The 27,695-nt window shown below is 38.9% G+C and overlaps 2 protein-coding genes across 25 annotated transcripts in view; one reads left to right on the top strand and one right to left on the bottom strand.

Moving 5' to 3' along the window:
* RICTOR (RPTOR independent companion of MTOR complex 2) overlaps window positions 1–27,269 on the top strand; it is a 161,599-nt gene extending 134,330 nt beyond the window's left edge. For 13 of the 20 annotated variants that reach the window (XM_070056653.1, XM_051853789.2, XM_051853790.2 and 10 more), the window contains 4 exons: window positions 8,799–8,954; window positions 9,607–9,730; window positions 12,352–12,490; window positions 20,002–27,269. In XM_070056653.1, the coding sequence (XP_069912754.1) occupies window positions 8,799–8,954; window positions 9,607–9,730; window positions 12,352–12,490; window positions 20,002–20,118 (536 nt within the window). In that variant the 3' untranslated portion in view covers window positions 20,119–27,269. Of the gene's footprint in view, window positions 1–8,798; window positions 8,955–9,606; window positions 9,731–12,351; window positions 12,491–12,622; window positions 17,070–20,001 lie in introns of those variants that run through there. The other 7 variants (XM_070056656.1, XM_070056651.1, XM_070056655.1 and 4 more) reach the window with 3 other exon arrangements.
* The window catches only part of OSMR (oncostatin M receptor), a 72,997-nt gene continuing 66,015 nt past the window's right edge, over window positions 20,714–27,695 (bottom strand). For all 5 annotated transcript variants that reach the window (XM_008262129.4, XM_017344693.3, XM_070056660.1 and 2 more), the window contains 3 exons: window positions 24,018–24,099; window positions 23,461–23,533; window positions 20,714–23,144 (listed from right to left, as the gene is read on the bottom strand). In XM_008262129.4, coding sequence (XP_008260351.2) covers window positions 22,569–23,144; window positions 23,461–23,533; window positions 24,018–24,099 — 731 coding nt within the window. In that variant the 3' untranslated portion in view covers window positions 20,714–22,568. The remainder of the gene's footprint in view (window positions 23,145–23,460; window positions 23,534–24,017; window positions 24,100–27,695) is intronic.

The following is a 27,695-nucleotide window of genomic DNA, read 5'->3' as shown; positions in this document are numbered from 1 at the left end:
CTGATAGCAGTAAATTAGCTTATGATTTATTTTTCTGAATTAACCTATGTGTATGTTTATTTTATTGTTTCTTTTGTCTTTTGCTTGTAGCTTTTTATTCTTTTGTACATATTGTGCTTTTAACTGGAGCCAGCCTTATGCTGAGCTATATGGAGTCAAAAATGTAGCCAGTCTATTTTGTTTTAGATGTGATCTATCCTATGATTGTCCCTATTTTTAATTAAAATATAAAGCTTAAAAAGTAAGGAAACAAACCAAACAACTTGATTTACAAAGCTAAACAAGCATTTAGATAAAACCACTTAAGAATAAACATGTTTAAGATTTAATTATTTGAAATGCAGAGATGAGAGAAAACACAGAGTATGTGCATGCTTCCATTCCCCGGTTCACTCCTCAAATGGCCACTAAGGGAAGAGCTGGGCTGTTGCAAAGTCAGGAGCCAGGAACTTCTTACGGGTCTCCCATGTGGGTGCAGTGCTTTGTCTATCTGCCACTGCTTTCCCAGGCACATTAGTAGGGAGCTGAATCTAGAACAGCCAGATCTCGAACTGATGCCCATATGAAATGCTGGCATCACAGGCAACAGCTTTACCTGCCATACTACCACACTGGCACCGTGAATAAAATGTTTTAATCTATCATGTACAAATAATTTTGAAGGGTCTTAAATACAAGTTTTTCCAAGGTTCATTGTATAAAATACTTCTTAATGCGGGATGGAAAATAAAAGTCTCTAAAAGTAGATATCCACAATGTAGTATACACAGTTTTGTCTTCTGCTAAGTCATAGACCGTTACCTTCCAAGTACAGGGAAGACTAGGCCAACTAGTTACTCCTTTTCCCAATTCCAAGAATTTGTGGTTCTTTTTTTCCTGCCAATTTATTTGTTTGTTTGTTTTTATGTATTTGAAAGAAACGCAGCAAAAGCGAGGGGCAGTGGCAGAAGCACCCATTTGCTGGTTTGTTCTTCAAATATCTGGGAGCAGGAACTCAGTCTAGGTCTCCCATCCACTTGGATGACAGGGACCCAAACTCTGCCTACTGCCTCCCACGGTGTGCATTAGCAGCAAGCTGGTATTGGCTCAAACCCAGGCAATCCGATTTGGGATTCATGCATCATGAGCAGCATCTGAACGACTATACCAGAGCCTGCCTCTACTCTGCCAACTGATAAAGAGTATCTTGTTAGTATAGTTAAGATGCTATTTCACATCTTTTTGACATTGTCTTCATAGAGGAATGATTTTGTTTTTTAATGAAAATGAATACATCTTTAGGAGTAGGAAATGATTCCAACAGATAATTGTCACTGGTTAAAAGAGAGGATAAAATTAAAAAGTTTGTAACTTAAGAAACAGATCTACTGAGAAAAGAGTAACTTTGTTACTACTACTTGTGTAGGAATATTTTGTCATTATTCTCTCGGCAGTTCATTCATCTATTGACTGATTATTCAGCATTTCTGAGGAAAGTTACTTGGAAAAAATTTTTTTTGGAAAAATTATTTTTAATACAATAGTCTTTCTTTATTCCTGGTTTCACTTTCTGTAATTTGGTATCTGCAGTTAACTACAGTCTGAACAATATTAAATGGAAAACCCAAGAAATAAGCAAACCTTAAGGGTTTGTTTTATAGTAGTATGATATTCTTAATCATTGGTGTGACAAAGGTATAAAACAAAGTTCAACAAAAGTATATTTGTAGCAGTACTGACAGATACACACATTTTTTCTTTCTTTTTTTTTTTTTTTAATTTTAGCTCCCTTATAAGGGAGAACATGCAGTATTTGTCATTCTGGGTCCGGGTTATTTCACCCAACATGATGTCTTCCAGTTGTGTTTATTTTACTGGAAATGATCAAATTTTATTATTTTTTATAGCTGAATAATACTCTATTGTATTTATGTAACACATTTTCTCTGACTATCTGATGATAGACACCTTAGTGGGCTTCAAATTTTGGCTCTTGTGAACAGTGCTGTTATTAATATGGTGTGCGATTATCTCTTTCATACACTGTGTATAAGTCTTTAGAGAATCTACCCAGTGTGGGATTGCTAGATCATACAATAGCAAGTCTATTTGTAGCTTTTTAAGAAACTCCACACTGTTGTCCATAGTGTCTGCAATAATTTACATTCACACCAATAATGTGTGCCTTTGCCCACATCCTCTCCAGCATTTATTACTCTCTGTGTTTTGGATTTTAGCCATTCTGACAGGGGTGAGGTGATAATGTCATTGTGATTTTTGATTTGCATTTCCCTAATGACTAGCGATGTTGAGCATTTTTTCATCTATTTGTTGGCCATTTGTATTTCTTCTTTTGATAACTGTCTATTGAAGTCCTTTGCCCATTTCTCAGTTGGATTGGTTGTTTTTTGTTGTTGAGTTTCTTTAGTTGCTGATGTATTTCAGATATTAATCCTTTGTCAGGTGATTAGCAAATATTTTTTTCCCATTCTATTGGAAGTCTCTTCACTCTATTGATCATTTCCTTTGCTGTGCAGAAGCTTCTGTGTTTAATATAGTCCCATTTGTTTTGTTTTACTTTTGTTGTCTGTTCTTTGGGGGTCTTGTCCAAGAAGTCATCCCCTACGTCAGTGTCTTCAAGTGTTTCTGCTACATTTTCTTCCAGCAATTTCATAGTCTAAGGTCTTAAAGTTAAATATTTGATCCATCTTGAGTTCATTTTGTTATATGGTGAGAGGTAAGGAACTAATTTCATTCTTCTTCATATGTACATCTGGTTTTCCTAGCAGAACACTAACCTTCAACTTTACTGAATTGGTTTATCAATTATAACAGCTTTTTGGCAGAATGTTTAGGTTTTCCATGTATGACATCTTGTCATCTGCAAACATGGATAATTTGACTTCTTCTTTTGCAATTTTGATACCCTTAAATATTTCTCCTCCCTAATTGCTCATGCTAAAACTTATTGAATAAGAGTGGTGAAAGTACATATCCCTATCTTGCTCCAGATGTGAGGGGAAGTGTGTTCAGTTTTTACCCATTCAGTATGATATTGGCTGTGGGTTTGTCATATAAAACCTTTATAATTTTAAGGACTATTCCTTATATTTCTTCTTTACCTAATTTGTGGAGGTTCTCTCTCTCTCTTTTTTTTTTTTTTATCATGAAGGGGTACTAAATCGTATCAAATGCTTTCTGTGCATCTATTGAGATGCCCATATAGTATTTGTTCTTCATTCTGTTAATATGATTTATGATGTTTATTGATTTATGAGTGTTCAACCACCCTGCGTTCCTAGAATAAATCCCAGTTGATCATGATGCATGATCTTTTTGATACGGTTTTGGATTTGATTTGCTATTATTTTGTTGAGAATCTTTGAATCTATGTTCATCAAGGATATAGGTCTATAGTTTTCTTCTTGTGTTGTATCTTTGGTTTTGATATTAAAGTCATGCTGGCCTCGTAAAAAGAGTTGCAGAATTCCATCCTGTTTCATATTTTGGAATAGTTTGAAGAGTATTGTAGTTACTTCCTCTTGGAATGTTTTATAGAATTCAGTAGAAAAGCCATCAGGTCCTGGTCTTTTCCTTGATGGAAGACTTTTGGTTATTGCTTCAATCTTTTTACTTGTTATGGGTCTGATTAGATTATATCTATCTTCTTGATTTGATATTGGCAGGTTATATGAATCCAGGAACTTATCCATTTCTTCAAGGTTTTCCAGTTTATTAGCATGAAGTTCTTCATGTAAGTTTCTTATGATTCTTTGTATTTCAGTGGTGCCAGTTTTAACATCTCTTTTCTCTAATTTTATTTGAGCCTTTTCTTCTTTGTTAGCCTGGCTAGAGATCCGTGTGTTTTTTTTATCTTCTCAAAAAACCAACATTTTGTTTTGTTACTCATTTGTTGGTTTTGTTTGTTTCAGTTTCATTTATTTCTGCTCTGATTGTTATTATTTCTCACTTCCTGCTGTTTTGGGGGTTTGATTTATTCTTGTTTTTCTTTCAGGATGCATTATTAGATCTTTGAGACATTTCTCTTTTATAAGTGTAAGCATTTAGTGCTGTAAACTTCTCTCATTACTGCTTTTTCTGTATTCCACAGATTTTGATATGTTCTGTGTTTATTTGCATTTGTTTTAAGAAAGTTTTTTATTTTGTCAGTGACGTATTGACCATTCAGTAGCATGTTGTTTAAATTCCTAGTATTTATGAGTGTTCCACTGTTCTTCTAGTTGTTGATTTCTAGTTTTATGCCTCCCCCTTTTTTTTAACTTATTTGAATAAGTAAGAGAGAGACAGAAAGGTCTTTCTTCTGTTGGTTCACCCCACAAATGGCTGCCACGGCCGACACTGCGCCGATCTGAAGCCAGGAGCCAGGTGCTTCCTCCTGGTCTCCACGTGGGTTCAGGGGCCCAAGCACTTGGGCCATCCTCCACTGCCTTCCTGGGCCACAGCAGAGAGCTGGACCGGAAGAGGAGCAACCAGGGCTAAAACCCGATGCCCATATGGGATTTCAGCGCCGCAGCAAAGGATTAGCCAAGTGAACCATGGTGCTGGCCCCCTCTATAGTCTTAGAAGATACATGGTATTATTTGAATCTTTTCAAATTTGCTGAGACTTGATTTGTGGCATAATATGTGATCTATCCTAGAAAATATTCCATGTGCTGATGAGTAGAATGTGTATTCTGTAGCTGTTGGGTGAAATGTTCTTTAAATGTCTGTTAGGTCCATTTGCTTGATAGTATGTTTCAACTCCAAAGTATCTTTATTAATTTTTTGTCTGTATTTTTTTGTTTCATTGATTCTCATTGAAGTAACCTGCTCTTACTGTATTGGAGTCTGTCTCTCCCTTTAGGTGTAATACTATTTTCTGTATTCATCTGAGTGGTCTTGGGTGCATATATATTTGATTGTTATGTCTTCTTGCAGAATTGAACCTTTATTCAAAATATTATGTCCTTCTTCATCTCTTTTTACAGTTTTTGATTTAAAATCTGTTTTGTCTGATACCAGGAAAGCTAGGCCTGCTGCTCTCTTTTGGTTTCCATTTGCCTGATACATCTTTTTCCAATCCTTCACTTTTAGTCTGTGTTTATCTTTGTGAAGTGTAAGCAGCACATACTGGGGTTTTGTATCCATTCAGCCAACCCAAGTATTTTGTTTGATGAGTTTAATCCATTTACATTCAGTGGTGGTATTGATAGATACGAACTAAGACCTGTCATTTTGTTAATTGGATAATGGTTCTACCTGCTGTGTTAGTGAATTTGGTGGTGTCGTGTGTTTTCATGATGTTTATTTCTAATGCAGGATTCCCTTCAGAACTTCTTGGAAGGCTGATCTGGTGGTGGTGACTTCTCTGAGTTTTTGCTTATCTGGATAATATTTCTCCTTCACTTTTAAAGAATAGATTCACTGGATATAATCTTGGTGGGAAGTTTTTTCTTTTAACACCTTGAATATGTCATCCCACTCTCAGGTGTGTAGGGTTTCCACTGAGAAGTCTGATGTTAATCTAATTGGTTTTCCTTCATGTGTAACTTGATGTTTTCTCTTACTGTCTTTAGGATTCTCTGGTAGTCTAACTTTTGACAATTTGATGACAGTATGCCTTGAAGAAGACCTTTTTTGGTTGAGTCTGCTTGGAGTTTTTTGAGCTTCTTATATCTGGATGTCTATGTCTCTTTAAAGAACTGAAAAATTTTTAACTATTTTACTTAGCAAGTTTTCAATGCCTTTTTCCTTTTCTTCTCCTTCAGGAATATCTATAATGCAAATATTTGGTCATGTAATTATATCCCATATTCCACATAGACTTTCTTCATTCTTTTTAATTTTTTTCACTTTATTTTTGTCTGGTTGTGCTAATTCAAGATTCTTGTCCTCAAAAATTTTTTCCTCCACTTGCTCTAATCTGCTACTAAAGCTCTCAATCGTATTGGTTATTTCACTAATTTGAGATTTAATCTCTGAAATTTCTATTTGGTTGTTCTTAATGAGTTCTGTCTCCTTATTAATATTTCCACTCATGTCACTCATTGATCATTCCTTTAGTCTGTGTTCTCTTATATCTCGTTGAGTTTCCTGCAAATCATTATTTTGAATTCTATATCTGTCATTTCCTAGGTTTTCTTCAGTTCAGGGTCTAATTTTAGGGAGTATTGTCTTCTTTTTGAGGTGTCGTGCTGCCTTGCTTCTTCTCGTCTCCTGTGTCCCTACATTGACATCTGTACTTCGGGTGTATTCATCCCTTCTTTACAGAGTAGCTTTCATTGTGAAAGAGTTTATGGTTTAACTGAAATGCAGGGTATCAGTTGGCTTGTTGCTTTGGCTTTGGTTCTAGGTGAGCCCAGGAATGTAGTCTCTGAGTGGTTTCTTTTGTCTTAATCAGTGTTAGCTGTATCTGTGGACTAATCTGCTGCAGTTTGTAGGGATAGAAGTGTGGTTTTGAGATGAATAAGGGTTTCCTTGAGTGTTTATCTTTAGTCCACAGAGAGTTCAGTGTCGTTCTCCCCGGTGAATGTGGTAGCCAGGGCCTTATTCTTGGAGCTGAGGGAGACAGGTGTGACTGCCCCTTGTCCTACTGGCAAGCCTGAAGGATGCTACGAGGGCTTGTAGAACCAGTTTCTGTGACTCTATATATGGATGGATCCTTAGGTCCTGCTAGGAGAGTCCAGCTGGTGCTGTGGCTTATATGCTAGGACGAGGGAATGTGATCTGAACCCTGCTCCAGTTTTATAGGGTTACTACAAGAGGTACAGAAGATTTTACTCTGGAGGGTATGAGTCCAGGGATGTGGAATGCAGATAGGTTCTTCCCTATGTCTACCAGGTAGATTCCAGTGGCACTGAGAAATTTTGACCAAATTGTTGCAGTCCTGGTGTTGAAGGGTATAGTGGTGTCATTGCCCAGATCACCCAGGGTGCGAGTGGATTTTTATGGGCTGATTCTGCTGTTAGCCCCCAGAAGCTAAGGTAAATCCCTCTTGCTTACATAGAGTGAGTGAGTGTAGCTCCAGGGCTAACGCCCAAAAACTCCCACAGTTGAAGGAAGGGGAGATCTGTCCTGTGCCCTACACATTGCCCTGACCATGATGCTGGTAGAACAGAAGCATGTTGTGTGACTTGCTGCTGCCGAGGATGGTGCTCTACAGGAGTCAGCAAGGGGTGGGGACCAAGGCAGCTTCCCTGCTCCAAGTCAACTCTCCAGGCTGAAGTCAAAGTCAGTGGGTGACTGTGGAATTCCCCCTCAGCTAAAACAGCAGGCAGCAGGGCATATGGCAATTTCTTAAGGTGGTAAGATGGCAGTCTCAGCTGGCAGCTAGCTGCACCATGTGGCTGACTGCCGTGGTGTCTCTGTCCACAAACCTTAAGTTTGAATATGTGAACTGTTCTGAATATTTGGTTAAAATCTCACTCTTCCTACAAGGTTATGAATCATTCCTTCTCCTCGCATGTGATTTAGTTGCTGTCTCAGTTAACAGATTGACAGTCATGGTACCGCAGTGCTAATTCTCACTTAATAATATTACTTCAAAGCATTGGCGTAGTGATGGTGCCATTTTATTACAGCAGATAATTATAATTGAATTTTTATTATTGTGAAACTCTTAACTACATCTAATTTATAATTTAAGCTTTGGTTGAAAATCATAGTATACATAGGGTTTAGTATTAGCTGCAGATTCAGGTATCCACTGGAGAAATTGGATATATCGCCTTTGGATAAGAGAGGTTAACTTGTACATCTTTCATTCTCAAATCTTATTCGAATAGTTTTATTTTAAAAATCAGTATATACTATATCAACCTGTAATTTAAGTAACACTTTTAAGTGCATGACAGAAACAATTTCCTTAAACACCAAAGTTTTACAACTATACTAAATTTATTCATCTCCTTTTCCATGGAAGTGAAACATTTTCTGTTTAGTATAATAGTGATCTTAGGAAGTGCTTGCAAGTGAGATGAGATAGTGATATTTCTGTATTGTGGAAACTTAAGGGAGAGTTGTATTTTTTGTGTAACTTCCTGTACTTAAAAAAAAAAAAGTAGTTGTTTTCTCTACCCTGACAACATTAACTAATTTCCAGCTTCTTAAAGCACTAAGGTAATGTGATTTTATATATTGCCCAGTGTTACTTTCTAAAAGGATAACCAAAGATTTCCATGTATTATAATCATGTTTGTGGCCAGCAAAGATTTAAAGCAAAAAACAGCATTGAACAGCATTGAACATTGACTTCAAAACCCTATGTAGGAGTACCATGGTGATTCATAAGTGGTATAATATATTGAATTCTGAGGAACAAACTGAGCTTTAGATAAGGTGAGGATTTTTACATTGGTAATAATTAAGTAGAAGAAGAAAGCAAGACCTAGAACAATATGTAGAATATATATTCCACCATTACACCCAGAATGAAAATGGAAAACTGTCTGAAATTACGCATGATGGCATTTACAAATGGAGTGAGGTACTTTGGTGGTGGGGGTAGGAGGGATGGAAGAGGAGGAGGTAGGTAACAAGGGACCTTCAGTTTTACCTCTATATACATCTGTATTAGAAATTTTAGAACAATTACATGTTTCTATATTGTTTTTGTTATTTAGGAAAATAAAGTTTCATTTGTAAATATCTTTAGAATTAAAGAGTTCACTATTTCAGCATTCTTTGAATAGTCTACATTTACTTTGAAAAATCTTGTCATGGGAAGTAATTGTTGAAAACCAAAACAGAATCATCTCTTTTAGAGTATGCAGGAATTATGATGCTTTAATTGAAATAACTGTATTTTTTTTCTTTCAGACCTTCAAGATATTCCATATTCTGATTGGTGTGAGCAAACAATCCATAATCCCTTAGAAGTGGTTCCTTCTAAGTTTTCGGGCATTTCTGGATGCAGTGATGGGGTATCTCAAGAAGGCTCAGCTAGCAGCACCAAAAGCACAGAATTACTGCTAGGTGAGTTCACATTCAGTTCCAAGAAACTTTAATAAAACTATACTACTTCCTTTTGGTTTTTCATAAATACCGTATTTTAAAATTAGAACTATGGCAAATAAATTTTAGTGAAGCAGTTTTGCATTTGTGTCAACCACTGATAAATGTACCCTCTTAACTACCTGCTTTTATTAGAAACTTTGTCTCCCAAAATTAAGAATATCATATGCAGTTGGTGTCAGTTTTATTTATTTATTTTTTAAGATTTTACTTATTTGAGATGTAGAGTTACAGACAGTGATAGGGAGAGACAGCGAGAAAGGTCTTCCATCCGCTGGTTCACTCCCCAAATGGCCACAATGGCCAGAGCTGAGCCAGTCCAAAGCCAGGAGCTTCTTCCAGGTCACCTACGTGAGTGCAGGGGCCCAAGCACTTGGGCCATCTTATACTACTTTCCCAGGCTACAGCAGAGAGCTGGATTGGAAGAAGAGCAGCCAGGACTAGACAGCCCCGCTATGGGATGCTGGCACCACAGACTGAGGATTTACCTTCTGCACTACAGCGCCGGCCCTCAGTTTTAGATCTTTAGGTGATGTTTTAAAAAAAATTCCATGAGTTAGAATCATTTTGTATGGTGATATAAATATTTAACTTCTCATTGAAATCTTTGCAGGGGTTAAAACGATTCCAGATGATACACCAATGTGCCGTATACTCCTTCGCAAAGAAGTTCTAAGATTAGTCATTAATTTGAGTAGCTCGGTTTCAACTAAATGTCATGAAACTGGACTTTTAACGTGAGTAAACTATGTGCCTGAATTTAATTTGCATATTTTGCTTTTTTAGGGTGAGAAAATCTCTTTAGGGTGAAATATCTCAAAAGTTAGAGTAACTTTTGTCAGTAGTTCTAAGCTGCAGTGCATATCGGTGTGAGGCCGGATTTTTGTTACATCTGTTCTTCAGCCAGAGCAACACATGGCATCAGATTTGAATGTAACAGTCGGTATGAGAGTCCAGCTATTTTCTGTAAACTAGACTTTTAGAGAGATCTGCAAAAAGTGTTTTACAGTTTTTTTTTAGTTGTAAGAAACATAGTTATCTTTCGTTAATTTTTTTCGTTTATTTTTTAAATGAGTTAATATTTTTAAAAGTTCACAATTTAATTTTTAATAAAATAATTATTAATTTCCATAGCACACACATAATAGACTTTTGGGAGTCTGATAATTTTTGAGAAAACTATGTCCTGAGACCAAAAGGTTTAAGGATAGCATGTTTTCATAACACCAGTGACTTCCTTGGATTTTTTTCTTTTTCAGTTTTCACCTAAAAGTTGCAGATTTTTCATTGTTTTTCTAAACCACAGTAGAATAATAAAATAAAATTCATACTGAATATGTAGCATCTTTATTTGTACTGTTTAAAGTAGTGGTTCTCAAAGGAAATGAACCTCACAGTCTCCTGTAGGACTTTTAAAAGATGATGCAGGTACCAGAGTTCTACTGCAAACTTGTGCTGAAGCCATAAGAATAAGGCTTTTAACTGTGTAGCCCTCATACTCCTCCTTACCACTTCTGTTGACTCTGATATGCTTCTTAGCCAAAAGTCACTATCTGAAGTTACAGAAGGTAAAAGACAGCCCAGCCAAGTATAGTTAGATAGATAGATAAATAGATATATATATCTATAGATAGATATCTATAGATATCTCTGTAGATATCTATATATATAGGTATATATATAGCTTTCTATCTCTGTAGATATCTATATATAGGTATATATATACCTCCAGCCAGGGATAGATATATAATATATAATATATAATATAATATATATTAAAAGATTTATTTAGTTATTTATTTAGAGAGGGAGAGACAGAGGTCTTGCATCTGGCTGGTTCACTCCTCAAATGGCCGCAACGGCCAGAGCTGGGACAATCTCAAGTCAGGAGTTAAAAGAGTTTCTTCCTGGTCCCCACATGGTTGCAGAGTCCCACGCAATTGGACCATCTGTCACTGCTTTCCCAAGTGTATTAGCAGGGAGCTGGATCAGAAGTGGAGGAGCTATAACCAGCACCCATATGAGATGCTGGTGCTGCAGACAGAAGCTTAACCTACGAAGCCATAGCTCTGGCCCCTCAGCCAAGGATGTTAATAACCTTAGTATAACCTTAAAAATACATCTGTATTGGCTGGTACCGCAGCTCACTTGGCTAATGCTCCGCATGCGGCGCCGCCACCCCGGGTTCTAGTCCTGGTTGGGGCACCAGATTCTGTCCCGGTTGCTCCTCTTCTAGTCCAGCTCTCTGCTGTGGCCCAGGAGAAAAGTGGAGGATGGCCCAAGTGCTTGGGCCCTGAACCCGCATGGGAGACCAGGAGGAGACACCTGGCTCTTGGCTTCGGATCGGCACAGCGCGCTGGCCGCAGCAACCATTTGGGGGGTGAACCAACTGAAGGAAGACCTTTCTCTCTGTCTCTCTCTCTCCCTCACTGTCTAATTCTGCCTGTCAAAAAAAAAAATCTATATTTTAAAACTTAATCTTGAAAATATCAGAGTCATTTTTTTTTAAAGATTTTATTTTATTTATTTAAGAGGTAGAGTTACAGACAGTGAGAGGGAGAGACAGAGAGAGAGGTCTTCTTCCATTGGTTCACTCCACAAATGGCCACAATGGCTGGAACAACGCCAATCCAAAGCCAGGAGCCAGGAGCTTCTCCCTGGTCTTCTATGTGGGTTCAGGGGCCCAAGCACTTGGGCCATCTTCTGCTGCTTTCCCAAGCCACAGCAGAGAGATGGATTGGAATAGAAGCAGCCAGGACTAGAACTGGTGCTCATATGGGATGCCGACGCCACAGGCCAAAGATTAACCTACTGTGCCACAGCACCGGCCTTATGAGTCATCTTAAACCGATAAACTTTACAGTTTCTAAAGTCAGCAAAAAGAATATTTCTGGGGGCCAGCATTGTGGCGTAGCTGGTAAAGCCGCCACCTCCAACACTGGCATCCCCTATGGGCACACCGGTTGGAGACCAGCCACTCTACTTTCTATCCAGCTCCCTGCTAATGCACCTGGGAAAACAGTGGAGGATGGCTCAAGTGATTGGGCCCCTTTGGTCTGAGCCAGCCCTGGCCGTTGTGCAAGATCTCTCTCTCTCTAACTACCTTTCAAATAAATCTTTAAAACAAATATATATTTCTGACTTCACAAGATTATCAAGTTTTGATTAAAAAATATTTAGAATATCTAAGTGTGCCATAAGAGAATTTATTATTTTGTATTCTTAAGTCATCACCTCAAATATGCCATCTAATCAGAATTTGGAGGAAAAACTGCCTTAAAAGCGATACTTTGGAGGAAAAATTAGCAAATCATGTTGAAAGTTTTCAATTACACCATAGTCTTATATTCCATTTTAGAATTAAGGAGAAATATCCTCAGACATTTGATGACATATGCCTTTACTCTGAAGTTTCCCATTTGCTGTCACACTGCACATTTAGACTTCCATGTCGGAGGTTCATACAAGAATTATTTCAAGATGTACAGTTTTTACAGGTAAGTAGAATTTGTACTTCTATAATTTATCTTCCAACAAGAATATTTGTTTGAATTAAGTTAAAAGAGATTATATGTGTATTACATGCTGTTATCATAAAAGTCATTAACTGTTGATCACGTCTTTGCCAGATGCATGAAGAAGCAGAGGCTGTGTTGGCAATACCACCAAAGCAACCTGTACTTGATACACCTGCTGAATCCTGACCTCATATTTATGATGTATATATTTACTATACATATTCATATTTGTGGATTTCTTAAGAGCCTCAGAAAATACTGACTGGGCAGCAAAGACAGGAGTATCTTCTGTGTACTGTTCCAGCAGTTACTGGTACATGAACAGTTGGAACTGCTGACATCCTTAACCAAAACAACTTCCTTTTTTCCTCTGTTGAGCCCTTTGCGGGGCTTATGATCCATTACTAGTTTTACTAGTTTCAGTTACCATTGTATGCAAGAGCCAAGCACTGAATACCTACACAGGTTTCTAATTTTCCATTTTAAAAATAAAACAGTGGAACAATGATAGGATATGCAGAAGTACCCTTCACACAGTTGTTTCTGAATTCTTTTCTTAGAATAAATTTAAAGATGCCTTGTTTGTTAACTAATTCGAGGAAACCAGGGATCAGTGTCTTTGAGGCTGCATCCTGTTACTACAATGGGGTGTGCTACAACTGCCGGTATTAAAAGGGGGAACTTGGCCCTTCCCATTTTCCTTAAGGTTTGTAACACTACTTCTGAGGTTTGCAACCTCAGAGTTAAAGAAGAGCCACAACAACCCGGGACATATAAGTTATTTTTCTGTTATTACACTTCCATGAAGATTCTTACTTGTTTTCTGTCTTTTCAGTTGGTTGCAGTGTGTTTTATAGGCTATTTGAACCAATTGAGGTTTTTCACTACAGTTCCTGACTGAAATCAGAAAATCATTTTATAATTGAATTAAAAATAGTCCCCACTTACAGAACATGTATTTTCAGTGGACTTCCGTTTTCATCAACTTCCCAAGTAATCATTTTAAATGGGAACTTGAACACGCACTATTTATTCATTTAGACCTAAAGCAAAAGAAAGCATTAAATACACTCTGGATCTTCTGAGAAAGAGATAAGTTAGCTTACAATGTACACATTCCATGGGAAAAGAAGAGCCATATTTCTTTTTTAAAAAATCATTATGGAATATGTCATTAAGATTAAAAATTGTAGTGAAAAGCCTTAAGTACCAAATTCTAAAGCAGCAGTAACTTAATGTTTATATCAGTGTTCTTGTTTTGCACAAGCTAAATGCAGTGATAGGTGAGTTTATGAGTACAATAGTTGCCTTTATCACATTTGTGAAGTTATTAAGTTGATGAGGGCAAGGTTTTGTTTAATTTGTATATGTATAAAGATACCTGGAAATCTTTACAGGAATTAAACATATATGCAAATTTGTATATAAAATAGCATGGCCATCATCATTAGAATGCTTGTAAATGAATGGAGTATCTTTTTGAGATCTATATATATGTAAGTATAAATAGAAAAAAATCCAGCTGGGCTGATTAGGACCCTTTTTAAATTGATTTGTGTATACCGTTTTTACAAGTATGCATCAGCCTTGACACAGTCATTGGTTAATATTTTCCCACGTTACATACAGATCTTTTTTTGTAATGGGCTTGTTCTTTGAGATCTCTGTGAAGCACCTGTGAAACTTAAAAGAAAAACAAAACAAAAACAAAGAAACAAAAATTCAACAGAGATACTCTTTTGTTTCTTAATTTCCTGGCACTGAAAGTTCCATTTGGGATGATGAGTTTCATCTCACTTCCTAACACCTCTTTGACTGCACTTCAGTGAATTGTTCTTATGTGCACTGTGTAGCAACTTACATTATAAACAAAAGCAGATAAGGGCTGTAAGCTGCTGCCTATGTTAAAAAGCAGTTCTTCAGATTTTCTCTCACAAAATCCAATGAAGATAAAATAATTTTTTAGCTTTTATCACTGAACCCAAGTGTTTATTTAAGTGTCAACAGTACTTCTAAGAACGTTGCCTGTCATGTTGGTCTTTGGTCTTGGATAATGAAACTGCCTTTCCAGAGAACCAAATGTCAGAAATACTAGACCAAATAGTGGTTACAAACTCCAAAGGAAGTAATGTAGTAATCTTATTCATAAATAAGATTAACATATTTTAGACATTCATTTTAAACACTACCTCAGTTAATATAGAGTATAAAAAAATCTGTGGTTTAATTCTTCAAAAGTTAACAGTAATTCCTTTTTGTTAACGTACACACAGCCATCCCCATTCCTGGGACCCTTCCTTCCCTTCCATCATTCATCCTGAAATTAAGGCTTAATTAGTATTAGGCTGAACAGTTTTTTTGGACTGTTATTTTGAAAGACGTGTTATGTATGTATCTTCATATCTGCTTATATAGCACTTACTTTGGGGAAATAGAGCTTTGTGGTTATCAGTATAGTAAGGAAAAAGTGTCTACACTTAACATTTATAGTGCTATTTGGTTTATCCATGATTTCACTGACAGGTCTAATACGTTTGCTTTGAGTACTTGTTTGTTTAAAAGTAGACTTTTATGATGAAAAATACATGCAGTGCCAAGTAATTAACTTAGATGTTTAAAAATATTATAGTGGAAAAGATTAGGAATGGTGTCAGTGGCAATAGAAATAATTGAGAAAATCATCTATAAATAATAGATATTATGAGATTATAGAATACCAAAATAATGTCAGTAGTTTTTCACTGTTTTAGAATTAATCTTAGTCCATATAAATTTGTAATATTGCTAATTTTGGATAATTTGAAGGAGTTTGGGCAGTTATACTGGTTGTAAACTGTGAATTTCTAATTGTCAAGTAGTTTTTCATTTCTAATTTCTAATTCAGTTTTGTTTCTTGCAAAACAGATTTCAGCTTCAAAAACTAAGTAAATATAAATATAGAAATTGGAAATTTAATATTTATAACTAAATATGATCTAAAATTTCTTATGCTTTTATTTTCTGTTTATGCTTAGGTAGATTTGAGTAGGGGAGAAAGTCTATTCCCTCATAATTCAATTTTTCTAATAAAGGTTAGTAGCATAAGGACATTCTGTAAAACACTGACATTAAAAGAGGCTCTTTGGAAGTGTACACATTATTGTAACAACACAGTAATGCTTGTAGATTCCTTTTGAAATAGCGGCTTTAGTTATTTCTAGCTCTTTTCTCTAGAGCTTGAGATAATTAAAGCTGAGTCTTACAGGGCATGTCACAAAGGCCCAGTGTTCAATAGCAAGATGTCGATGCAATTTGTTCAGATTTACCTACTGCTATTTATATAAAATTTTATTTCATTCCATTCAGAGGATGCCTTGTATCCCCATGTTAAAGCACAGATCATTAAGCAATAAAAACCAAATTGTCTGTTATTCAAATTATGACTGCAGCTATTTTTGCATGGTAAGAGTGAGGTGCTAATTTTGTGTGAGGTGAATTTTGTAAACTAATTTCAGAAGTGTTCTTTGGAAGTAAGGTTTTATTCCCCTTTAGTCCTGTGCTTCCAGTTTTGTCTCAAATTCATGATCCATGAAAACATGAGAGAGAAGAGAAATGAAAAATTTCTGTGAGAAGAGCTGTTTGGAATGAACAGACATGTCAGATTTTCCAAAACTTAAGACAGATCTCTATTTTCTTCACATTTACAAAATACCTTGTTACCGTTTTAATTTTCAAGAGTGTTGCTGCAGTGAGAGTTTTGTTACAGAGCATACCCATGAAATTAATAGCAGTACTTTATCAAAGAACATTGAAATCTGAGAATTTTTCTAGAAGTGTTGTTCCTTTTCCTTCATGCTAGGTTTATTTGACTCACAGAATGTAGACGTTTCCCCCCAGTGAAGTATTTTTGTAATGTAGGTGGATAGCTATGCCACAGCATGCGTAAATTGCACATTTTGTTTGACTTTCTTTATAAAATATTTAATTTGAGAAACATAATTTATGCCAAAAAAAAAGCAAACCTTACAATTTTGCTATTTAACTAGGTTGATTTAGCACAAACTGCAAAGTCGTGAGGGCAGAGAGGGAGAATGAAAGAACTTTTATAGATAATTGTTGTGTAATGTTCCATTACTAGCCTGTCAGAAACCCTAAAGCTGCATTGTAAAACAATGGTGTAAATTACTTAGGAAAAGTGGTAAGGGATTGTGAAAAAAATCTCAGACTTACTCTCTAACCACAGGATTTTCTTTTTTATTTAGTAATACGCTGCTACATATTTGGAGGTTCTGGTGTTTGTAGGTCACTGAACAGACATTGAGATCTGATTTATATTGTATAACTGTAACATAGAAAGAAAAAGTATTTATATATTTTCCGTAAGAATATTTCATTGAGTTGTGTATAATTTAAATAAGATTTGTCCCCAGATGGTTTTGCTCACCTTGATTTTTTTGTTGTGGTTTTCATTGTTTTTGTATAATGTGTACAGTTTATGTCAAGGGCATTAAAAAGCCTCCTGAAGCATAATCTTATCAAAGGGATACATTGTTAATAAAATGTACTTAAAATTCTTAAACTTGTGTTGTTTTATTTGAAAACTTAACCTGTAGTCATATGGCCTTCAGTTGAATCATGTAAAGCTGAAGTAATACATGTGACTCCCTGGAAAAGTGAATTTTGTTTAGCTGCCACAGGCTCACAGCCTGGTTCAGAAACAACCTGAGTAGCTTTCCCAAATGCTCGGACTTTCTCAGTCATCATAATTTAATCAGACATCTTTTGCTTTTCATTTTGAATCTCAAGTCATTATTATAAATGGGGATGAGAAATGAATCTGTATTTAGATACAACAGCTGTGAATTTGAGGTAGAGTGAATCATGCATAATGAGACATGATGTGACAGTAGTGACTTCTTTGGAAGGTATTTTGATCGAATGCATAAACTGGTGTGATCAGTGAGGCTGACAGATAGCCACCTAGTGGCTAGGAAAAAAATGCCACAGGGGAAATGATCAATTCTGGAGAATAAAATTTGGTGTTTTTAAAGTTATGGTCTTTTACAGTTAAAAAATATATGGTAGAAACAAATGGTTCGCCTTCAGAAATAGATTTCTCACAGATACTTTGACTTCTTAGTACATTTCTTTATGTCATTTTCCCCATTACCTTTCACTATATATGTCATTAAAACATGTAGTTGACCCCCACATACACTCTAAAGCATAGTTGCTGTCATGCTGCTGACCTCCGAAAAAAGTGGTGATTTAGCTGAAATTTTAAAAGCTGCTTTCATTTTTAAAACTTTCACATAGGAAAATAAGAGGTTGGTGGTGTGGCACAATGGGTTAGGCTGTCACTTGGGTCACCTGTATCACATATTGGAGTGCCTGGGATTGGGTCCTGACCCTGCTTCTGATCCAACTTCCTGTTAATGCCCATCCTAGAAAGCAGCAGATATTCTCAAATATCTGGGCCCCTGCCACCCTTGTGGAAGACCCAGATGGGATCCCTGGCTCCTGGTTTCAGCCTGGTCCAACCCACCTATTGTGGTCGTTTGGGTGAATGAACTAGAAGATGGAAGATATCTCTCTTGCTCTGCCTTTCAAATAACTAAAAAAAAAAAAAAAAAACTTTACACACACACACACACACACATACACACACTGTAGGTATTCTGTATCAATTTTAACAAAATGTCAAACCATTTCTTTAATGTTTTTCTTAGAGGACTGAGACTACATATGCTTAGTCCTTCAAACTTCACTATGTTGTAGACGTCATTTATGAAAATTTATTTGAAAAGCACAGAGGGTAATAAAGATCTTCCATCTGCTGGTTCACACCACAAATACCTGCAACAGCCAGAGCTGGGCCAGATCAGAGCCAGGAGCCAGGAATTTCATCTGGATCTCTCACATAGGTGGCAGGGTCCCAGGTATTTACATTATTATCTGCTTCCTCCCAGGATATGTATTAACAGGAAGCTGGATTGGAAATGGAGATGCAGGTATCCCAAGCAGCATTCTAACCGTTGCCCTCATTACCTGTCCTAGACAGCATTTTACTGCCAATTCTGAAGACTATTTTCTGTTATACTTCTTGCAGGACTTTGGAAGTATACATTATGCACAGTGTTTTTAACATACTTTGTAAATTCTTTGAGATGGAAGCCAGCAAAGCTTGTAACAGAGCCATTTTTAAAAAAATAATTACTATTTATTTGAAAGGCAGAGAGAGAGAGAGAGAGAGGGAGGTCTTCTACCCGCTGGTTCACTCCCCAGATGGCCTCAACAGCCAGAGCTGCGCTGATCCAAAGCCAGGAGCTTCTTCCAGATCTCCCACACAGGGGCCCAAGGACTTGGGGCACCTTCCACTGCTTCCCCAGGCCATTGCAGAAAGCTATACTGGGAGTGGAGCAGCAGGGACACGAACGGGTGTCCATATGGGATGCCAGCACTGCAGCCAGTGGCTTCACCCACTATGCCACAGCACCGGCCCCCAACAGAGCTTTTAAGAGGTGTTAAATGTCAGCAATTTAATTTTAATACACCTTTTAGTAGATAATTAGGCTGGTTGTAACTAGGATGGGTTAGATGCGAGGATGCAGGCATTTTCAGCAGGTCTGTTACTATTGTGTAACTGGGTCCCTACTCCCAGCCTGAACCTACAAGGAACCATGCACACTGCTGACAGCTGCTCTGTAGCCTGGTTCTGTGGGTTTTCTAGGCAATTCCAGTTCTGCCCACCACCACAGTAGCCTGTTACTGATTTGGTTTTACATGGAATTCTTCATGGCTAGGTTTTAAAATGAGTTGCTTCAAAATAACCTAAGGGATGGAGGGCAATTAGGGGTGCAGGGTGTGAATGTCACAAACAGCCATGGATGGGGCCATGGGAACCAATGCTATGTAAGGGTTCACTCAACTATTCTGTTGTGTGCACTTGTAAATCTCTATGATGCAATTTTTTTTTTTTTTTTTGGACAGGCAGAGTGGACAGTGAGAGAGAAAGGCCTTCCTTTGCCGTTGGTTCACCCTCCAATGGTGCCGCAGCCGGTGCGCTGCGGCCGGCACACCATGCTGATCCGATGGCAGGAGCCAGGTACTTATCCTGGTCTCCCATGGGGTGCAGGGCGCCAAGGACTTGGGCCATCCTCCACTGCACTCCCTGGCCACAGCAGAGAGCTGGCCTGGAACAACCGGGACAGAATCCGGTGCCCCGACCGGGACTAGAACCCTGTGTGCCGGCGCTGCAAGGCGGAGGATTAGCCTAGTGAGCCGCGGCACCGGCTCGAAGATGCAATTTTAAAATTAAATCCAGGTGCTTTTTTTAAAGATACATTTATTTACTTGAGGGGCAGAATTGGAGACAGGTCTTCCATCCACTGTTTCATTCCCCATATGGCAGCAGCTGCCAGAATGAGGCCGACCCGAAGCCAGGAGCTTTTTCCGGGTCTCCTGCACAGGTACAGGGGCGCAAGCACTTGCACTATCTTCTGCTTTCGCAGGCCATCAGCAGGGAGCAGGATCAAAGTGGAGCAGCTGGGATGCAGGTCAGCACCCATATGGGATGCTGGAGCCAGAGGCGGATGCTTAACCTACCATGCCACAGTGCCGGCCCCTAAAACCAGGTATTTCTGACAGGAAAATATAAATTTCAGAGTTTCTTAAAATAAGGTCAAAAAGGCATCTACAAGAGTGTCTTTGAAAAGTTAATGGTAAATATTCATTATAAAAGAACCTGCCTGGATTCTAAAAATTTGACCAAAATGAACTTTTAGTTGCATTTTCTATGAACCCTCATATTACTGAAAACTTAAGGTTTTAGCTACCAATTTATTTGGTTATGAATGTTGGAGAAGTATGCTTAAAACCATAAATACAGGTCATTATGAGATTGTAAACACAAAGCTTTGTGGCCTAGCATTTCCTATTGGTTAAGTATTTTTAGAAAGTCTACCTGTCAAAAAAGTCTCCATGTGGTAGAGAGCATTGATTTTCAAAGTTTAGTATGTTCTGGAATGCCTGTGAACTAGAGTTTCTGCAGCACAGGATCTGGAATTTTTGACTAGGAAGTTTGCATTGGGACCCAGTAATTTACATTTTTAGTAAACTTATGTGGTAATTTATTGTCTATACTAATCGGGTTTCATTGCCCTGAGGTAGGTAAAAGGTAATGGTACAGTCTTAATTAAGGGTATTTGCAATAGCAAAAATGACTTAAAGGTTTTGTGGATTATTTTATAAAAATTATATAAAGGATACCATTTACAAATCAATCAATGACATTGACATTTCTGTACAGGTTTCAAATGAAAAGTAAAATTGCTTGATAAAGGGGGATAAATAGGATAAGTGATGACAATACTGGCACCAAAGTCTCACAACACCTAGACTCAGCAAAGTACTGCTTCGTAGTACATTAGGAGCACATACCCATTTTTCCAGCAAATGGCATGGTTTTTATAAGTAAGGAAAACAATGAAAACCTTAAACAGCAGTAATTATTCCTCAGTATCCATGGGGGGCTGGTAACGGGATATCCCATGGAGTCTCAAGTCCACAGAGGGCTCTAGTCCCTTCATGTGAAATGGCGTAGTGTTTGCATATAACCCACACAACTCCTGCAGACTTTTAAGTCCTCTCTAGATGATAATGCCAGTACAATGTAATACTATGTAAATAGTTGTTATAATGTTTAAGGAGTAATAAGGCTATATACATTCAGTACAGAGAGAACCATCATCGGCCTAACTATATAATCCACAAACAAGGTATTTCGGTGGACAGTGCTCCAGTGAGGGCTGGAGAGATGGAAGGCGGCGTATGGATTCAGTGTAGTGCTTGGCACACAGTAAATTCAAGTTCTGCTTTATGGAATACTATACAATATTTTTAAAATATTTTCTGGTTTTGGTTAACTGACTGCTGGATTGTGCCGGTACATTTAGGCCTAAGGACAACCACGGTTTTGAGATGTTGATGCAGTTTGTTCAGGATGAAGTGGCACAGTGCAGAGCAGTGGGTAGCAGACGCCTGAACATAGGCAGTCATTTCTACCACCTGGCAGTCAGCAAAACAAAAAGGAATCCTCCTTTGTGATCATCTAGAAATAGGACAAATTAGCAGGTGTAGAGAACCTGGTATATACCAGAAGATTTGCATATTTTGGTTTCAAGAAGACAGGGTTGCCCAGGAGCCAGTACAATTTCCCTCTCCCAGAACTTTTCACAATTAAATTCTATTTAGCACAGTAGGAAGACGAAGTGTGCTGTGTTGACCCTGACAACCTATTGCAGAGTCCAAAGGATGGTAAGTAAAAATAGATCTGGGGAAAAAAAGACTCAAAATGTTAATGAGATTAATGTTTTTCTACTCTTGAGGTAGTCATCAAAAATTGTGATGGAATATCACTTCTGCTCAGCAGACATCAGTCTTCTATGTTAACACTGAGCCAGGAGTTCCTCATCTATCCCACTGTCCCACTCGCAAGTCAAACAGGAGCACTGGAGATCTTACTTGGCTCAGTAACAAATCTTAACCTATTAGGTCTGTGCTCCTGAAATAATTAATTTTACTATGTCAGTAACCTACAAACTTTCAAGTCCAAAACTTGTGGTGATCCTAAACACCTGTGACTTTTTCACTTTACACTGACAATTTGTGCCCTTTATTAAAAACTTTAATAGCTTTACTCTGAAGGTATTAAACGGGGATAAATTTTAACAAGTATTTTCTCATTAAAAACTGAATTTCTAGGACCACAGCTACCCTGAGTGGGTAAGGTCTGGAGTGGTTGGTGCCTACCTGTATGTCAAGCTCAGGTCTCCTATTAAAAAGGGGAGCAAAAACCAGCAAATTAAGCATGTTCCTATGATGCCGCCATCTCGAAAGAGCCCTCTCCAACGAAGAATGTTAAATTCCATAGCTGGTACCTCTAACCAAGTCAGACTGCAGCGGTCTTATGCAAATAAGACCTGCAGATAGCAATAGCTTACTGTGATGAAGGACTAGTGCCAACCATGTTCCCCTTATTATCTGTGTAGCATAAAGATAAAGCATTATGGTATGCTAGCTAACTGTAGTGTTCACTTTCACCTAAAAGGGTAACTGAGGAGAGGCTGCTGTCTTCACTGAGTGGAGGCGACGCAAGGCATGAGGGCACTGCCGTTTGCATTTTATACTCTGAACACAGCACCAGCATTGGTGGGTTTGTTGGCAGACTCTCCTTGTCTCCAGACAAGGGTGAAGCCAGCTGGGACACATAACGCAAACTGTTTCCACTGGGGTTCTCTTCCAGGGAGTTCGTGTAGTTTTTTTCCAGTGCCTTGAGGAAACTGCCAGATGAGGCCAGTAGTCCCAGCTGACTCGGAGGTTCTTCAGGGGTTACTGGGCCATGGCCACAGGAATCAGACGCAGAAACTTCCTGATTATAGGTAAGGTTCTCAAAGCAGATACAGGGTCCAGGGCTGGAGTAATTGTTTTCTGTTGCAATGAGGCAAAGGTAGACGGGTTGACTAGTAAGTTCAGTTTCTGTCACTGACTTCCTGGTGCCCGGGAACTGTGTCTTAGTCCCTTCAGCCTTGTTTATAACTTCAATAGCATCTGGAATGCAGTCCTTGACATTCATTATTGTTGGGTGAGGATTCTCCTGGGGGGGAAAAAGATGTCAATAAAATGGGCATGTGTCATTGAAGCATATTAAATGTGTGGACATGTATGTTCATATAACATTAACTGCATTAAGTGTGAAGTGCTTAGAGGTTCAGTTTTGTTTCTTCTTGGTCACAAGTTAACTGCAGGTACTGTTAGAAATCATATGATTTTTCCCTGACAGAAGAAATCAAAGCTCCAATTACGCATTTGTAGGAGCAAAAGTGGCTTTTACGTTTTATTTTCCTGAGGGGGTCTGGGAAACTGTATCCCAACACTGGGTTAGGCCTTAAGAGGTATTTCCCAACATTCACCTTGGATTTTTTCATTGACAGGATGCTGCTCTTGTAAGGATCTGGGATGTCAGGGTAACACTCCTCCTTCATCCTGGGAAAAACAAAACCAGACTGAGTTTCACAACACAGTGGAATAGTAAGAGTGAGGACTATGGTGGAGTCTGATTCCTGGGTTCTAATTCCTGCTCTGTCACTTGGCAAGTTGCTTAATCTTCCATGCTTTAATATCCTCATTGGCTAAATGGCATTAACTGTTTTACTCTTGACAACAGTGCTCTAAGTGTAAGTTATTACATGTAAAGCACTATAGTACAGTACCAACCCTATAATAAGATACAAGCATTAGTCATTGCTAGGGACAAACTTGGGCCATCTTTTTATTTTCAGTTCTGGTTATTTTCCTATCTATTTCCAGTAAGCCTTCTTTGTCCTTTTCCTCTTCAGAACTAATATATACATATATGTTATATCATATATATCATACACACACACAAGTCAAGGTCATCTCTGTCTTAACTGCTTTCCAGAGTTTTCCCTGTTTCCAGTCTTGGCTAAATCCTTCCTCATACACTTACCATTGACTTTTCCAGTAACACAGGATCATGATGAGCAAGACGCAAAGAATCATGGGCAGTATGATACGGATAAGAATATTGGCTGAAGAAGGAGAAGGAAAGGGATATATATATTCTTAATTCATTTAGCATTTATTTGAGAGAATGAGCCTCTATCTGCTGGGTTACCCCCCATTGCCCATAACAGCTGAGGCTGGGCCAGACTGAAACCAGGCACTGAGAACTCTGTTTGGGTTCCCACATGGCTGACAGGGACCTAAATCGTTAAGAGACACCTGCTGACTCTCAGAGTACACATCAGAGGGAAGCTCCAATGGGGAGCCATCATTATCCCCTTCCAACAAAACGGCCCTCCTAGCTCAGCAACACAAATGGCATTTGCCTCTTTCCATACTTACGTGGAAACACACCAAGACTCATGGCTGGCTTCTTTCACACAGTGTTGCCTTTGTGATTTGCCCACATTATTTCCATTGTGTGAATATGCCACCGTTACTTATCCTTCCCATTTGATGGGCAATGGGTATCTCCAGTTTGCAACTCTCATAACCTGTGCTGCTATGGGCTTTCCAGTCCATGTCTTGGGTATTGCTTTGGGGGTTATATTGGTATTCTTTAGGGCATACACCTGGGAATGTAAGTACTCAGATCTAAGTTATACATATGTTCACTTTAGAAGATAGAACCAGTTCTATTTCCCACAACGGCTTTTGCCAGTTTGTTCCTGCCAGCAATGTATGAGTTTCAATATTTTCACATCCTTGGCAATATTTTGGCATTTGTCATCTTTTTCATTTCTATTTCTAGGTTATTTCAGTATGATGGTTAGGTTCAGAATGAAATACAGATCGACACCCGTCAAAACAACTGACCTTCCCTCCCTGTGCCTCATTATCTCCATATAGGGATCTAGCCTGCCAGTCACAGGAAAGCTTACAACAGTTTTAAAATGTACCAGTGAAGAGGCTGGCATTGTGGCATAGTAGGTTAGGCCTCTGCTTGTGAAACCAGCACCCCAAATTTGTTCCTGTTCTAGACCTGCCTGCTCCACTTCCGATCCAGCTCCCTGCTAACCTGCCTGGGAAAGCAGCAGAAAATGGCCCAAAGCACTTGGGCCCCCGCACCCGCTTGAGACCCCTAGCTGAGGCTCCCAGCTCCTGGCTTCAGCTGCCTGACCCTGGCCCTTGCGGCCATTTGGGAAGTGAACCAGCAGATGAAAGATCTTTCTTTCTCTGTCTCCCCTCTCCTTTCTTCAACTCTGCCTTTTAAGTAAATAAAAAAACTAAATTAAAAACAGAATAAACATTTATGCACAATTTTGCCACTTCACTTAATTTTTTGTGTACTTCTGTTCTTTTTAGCAAATAACATTTTATTTTTAAAGTTTTGTTACTCTGTTGCTCAAATAAATGGACATATACAACCATCTTCCATCCACTGGTTCACTTCCCAGATGCCTGCAACAGTTGGGGTGGGCCAGGTCAAAGCCAGGAGCCAAGAACCCTATCCAGATCTCCCATATGGGTGACAGGAATCCAAGTGTTCGAGCTATCTGCTGCCTGCCGGGGCACACATTAGCAGGAAGCTGGATTGGAACTCTACCAGGCACTCCGACCTGGGACACAGGTATCCGAAGCAGCAGGCTAACCCACTGTGCCACAGTGCCTGTCCCAAATGTATGTATTTCTGATTTCTATTCAGTAAGGTTTGAGGTATAGTTAATCGGATATTGCAAGTAGAGTATTTCAAATACTTTGTTTCTAGTAATCAAGATACAAGCCAAGGCTAATGCGAGTTAACTTAAGGGAGATAAATGAACCATACAGGGTAGTGTTACAGGTCATTGTCTATGTATGTACCAATTACATCTGAAAGCTGGAAGAAAAATAACCCAACAGTAAATGTCAGTGGTGGGCATTTGGTGCAGCTGTGAAGACCCTTTGTGAGACCTCTGTGCCCTGTCTCAGAGGGTCTGGATTGGAGTCCCAGCTCTGCTACTGTGCGTACTGAAGGGGAGCAGATGACAGCTCGAGTACTCGAGTCCTTGTCCCCCTGGCCTCAGACTTCCTGGTTGGTGCAGGCATGTGGAGAATGAACTCGTGGATGGGGGCCTCTAACTCACTCTGTTTCTCTCATCTGTCTTTCAGATATTTTAAAATAATTTTAAAATTTATTCTAAAGTGGCAATTGTGCTCAAATAATGTAAATCATCAAATCCTAAGCTAAGGGGGAGCTTTGGATTTTGACTTGGTGACCTAAGGCTATGTTTCAGTCTAGCATTGAACTATCGGCAAGTGCTACAGCCTGCCCCTGCAGCCACTCTGTGTGTGTCACTGGCCAGGGCACTCCTGGGGTAATAGTCCCTACCCGATGAAGCCATCCCAGTTCTACAGCCACACTCCAAAGAGACCATGCACCAAGGAAAGCTAGTAACTTCTGCATGACAGTACTTTCCAAGGTGTTCTCCAGGATGGATCTTCTCTGACACCCTTAGTGACAAGGGTCTTTTATCCCCTTCTCTCAGTTACTTCGGTTCCCTGGACGTTGGGCTTTTGCCAAAGGAATAAATTTTCCCATCAACCAGTTCTTCTTCCTTCCTCCTTTATCTTTGCAGCCAGGTGTACTTAAAAAAAATTTTTTTTTAAAGCAAGAGACAGATCTTTTATCCACTGGGTTCACTCCCCAAATGCCCTCAGTAGCCAGGGCTGGGCCAAGCCAGGAACCTTGGATTCTCACATGGGTTAAGCCATGTGTTTAAGCCATTAGTAGAGCTATTTATTGGGGCTCAAGCCAACCACCCCAAAAAGAAATGCAGATGTCCTTAGCAGCTTCTTAACTGTAGCCCCAAACACCCACCGTAGGCCAAACTGTCTCATCATCTCTCCCTTCCCTGACCAAATCTGGAAACATGCAGTTTGTGAACAGGTGCTCGGTGCCCCTGCACATCCCCACGTAGCCATTTCTGGTTAGCCCTTAAGACTGGCCAGAAGGAAAACTGGCTGCAGAGAGAAATTCTGCTGAGAAACCCATTGCTGCCCTTGCCTCGACAGCAGCCCATGGCTCTTCAGTTGACAACACTGAAATATACCACGTATGATTTTCAGTCCATTCTGAGAGTGCCAGAGACATGTCCCTTTGGGCCATGAGAAGGCAAGAGGAAGGTCCAAGGCCATAATCAGTGAGAGGAGCTCTACTCTTGTCTTATCTAGGAGGACTGTGCAGCATTCTTTCTGGAACAACAGATGACAAAGAGGAAAAGAGTAATGGGGAAGAAGAAGGTATGGTTGAAATTTCCTAAGCTGGGGTAGATGTCTGAAGCAGTGGTGACTATACACTCGGGGCACTTACATCCCAACCTGGAGTGCCTGATTTGAGTCCTGGCTCTGCTTCTGATCCAGCTTCCTGCTAATGTATGCAGACAATGCCTTGCCTCCCTGGGTCCCTGCCACCCATGTGCGAGGCAGGGATTAAGTCTGGGCTCCCAGCTTTGGCCCAGCTCAGCCCTGGCCATTGCAGACATCTTCAGAATGAACAGGCATCAGGACAATCTCTGTCTTTCAAATAAAAAAAAACCAAAGTAAATTTAAAGGGGGGAAATAAAACTCCTAATCCAGACAAATCCTGTCACAGGTTTCTGTAATCTGTTAGTTTCCCAGGGACCCTCTCAGGAAAGGCTTT

This window comes from Oryctolagus cuniculus, chromosome 14 (genome assembly GCF_964237555.1).
Source record: "Oryctolagus cuniculus chromosome 14, mOryCun1.1, whole genome shotgun sequence".
NCBI lineage: Eukaryota > Metazoa > Chordata > Mammalia > Lagomorpha > Leporidae > Oryctolagus > Oryctolagus cuniculus.
The sequence above is the reverse complement of the archived record's forward strand: the minus strand, read 5'-3'. Positions and strand labels throughout refer to the sequence as shown.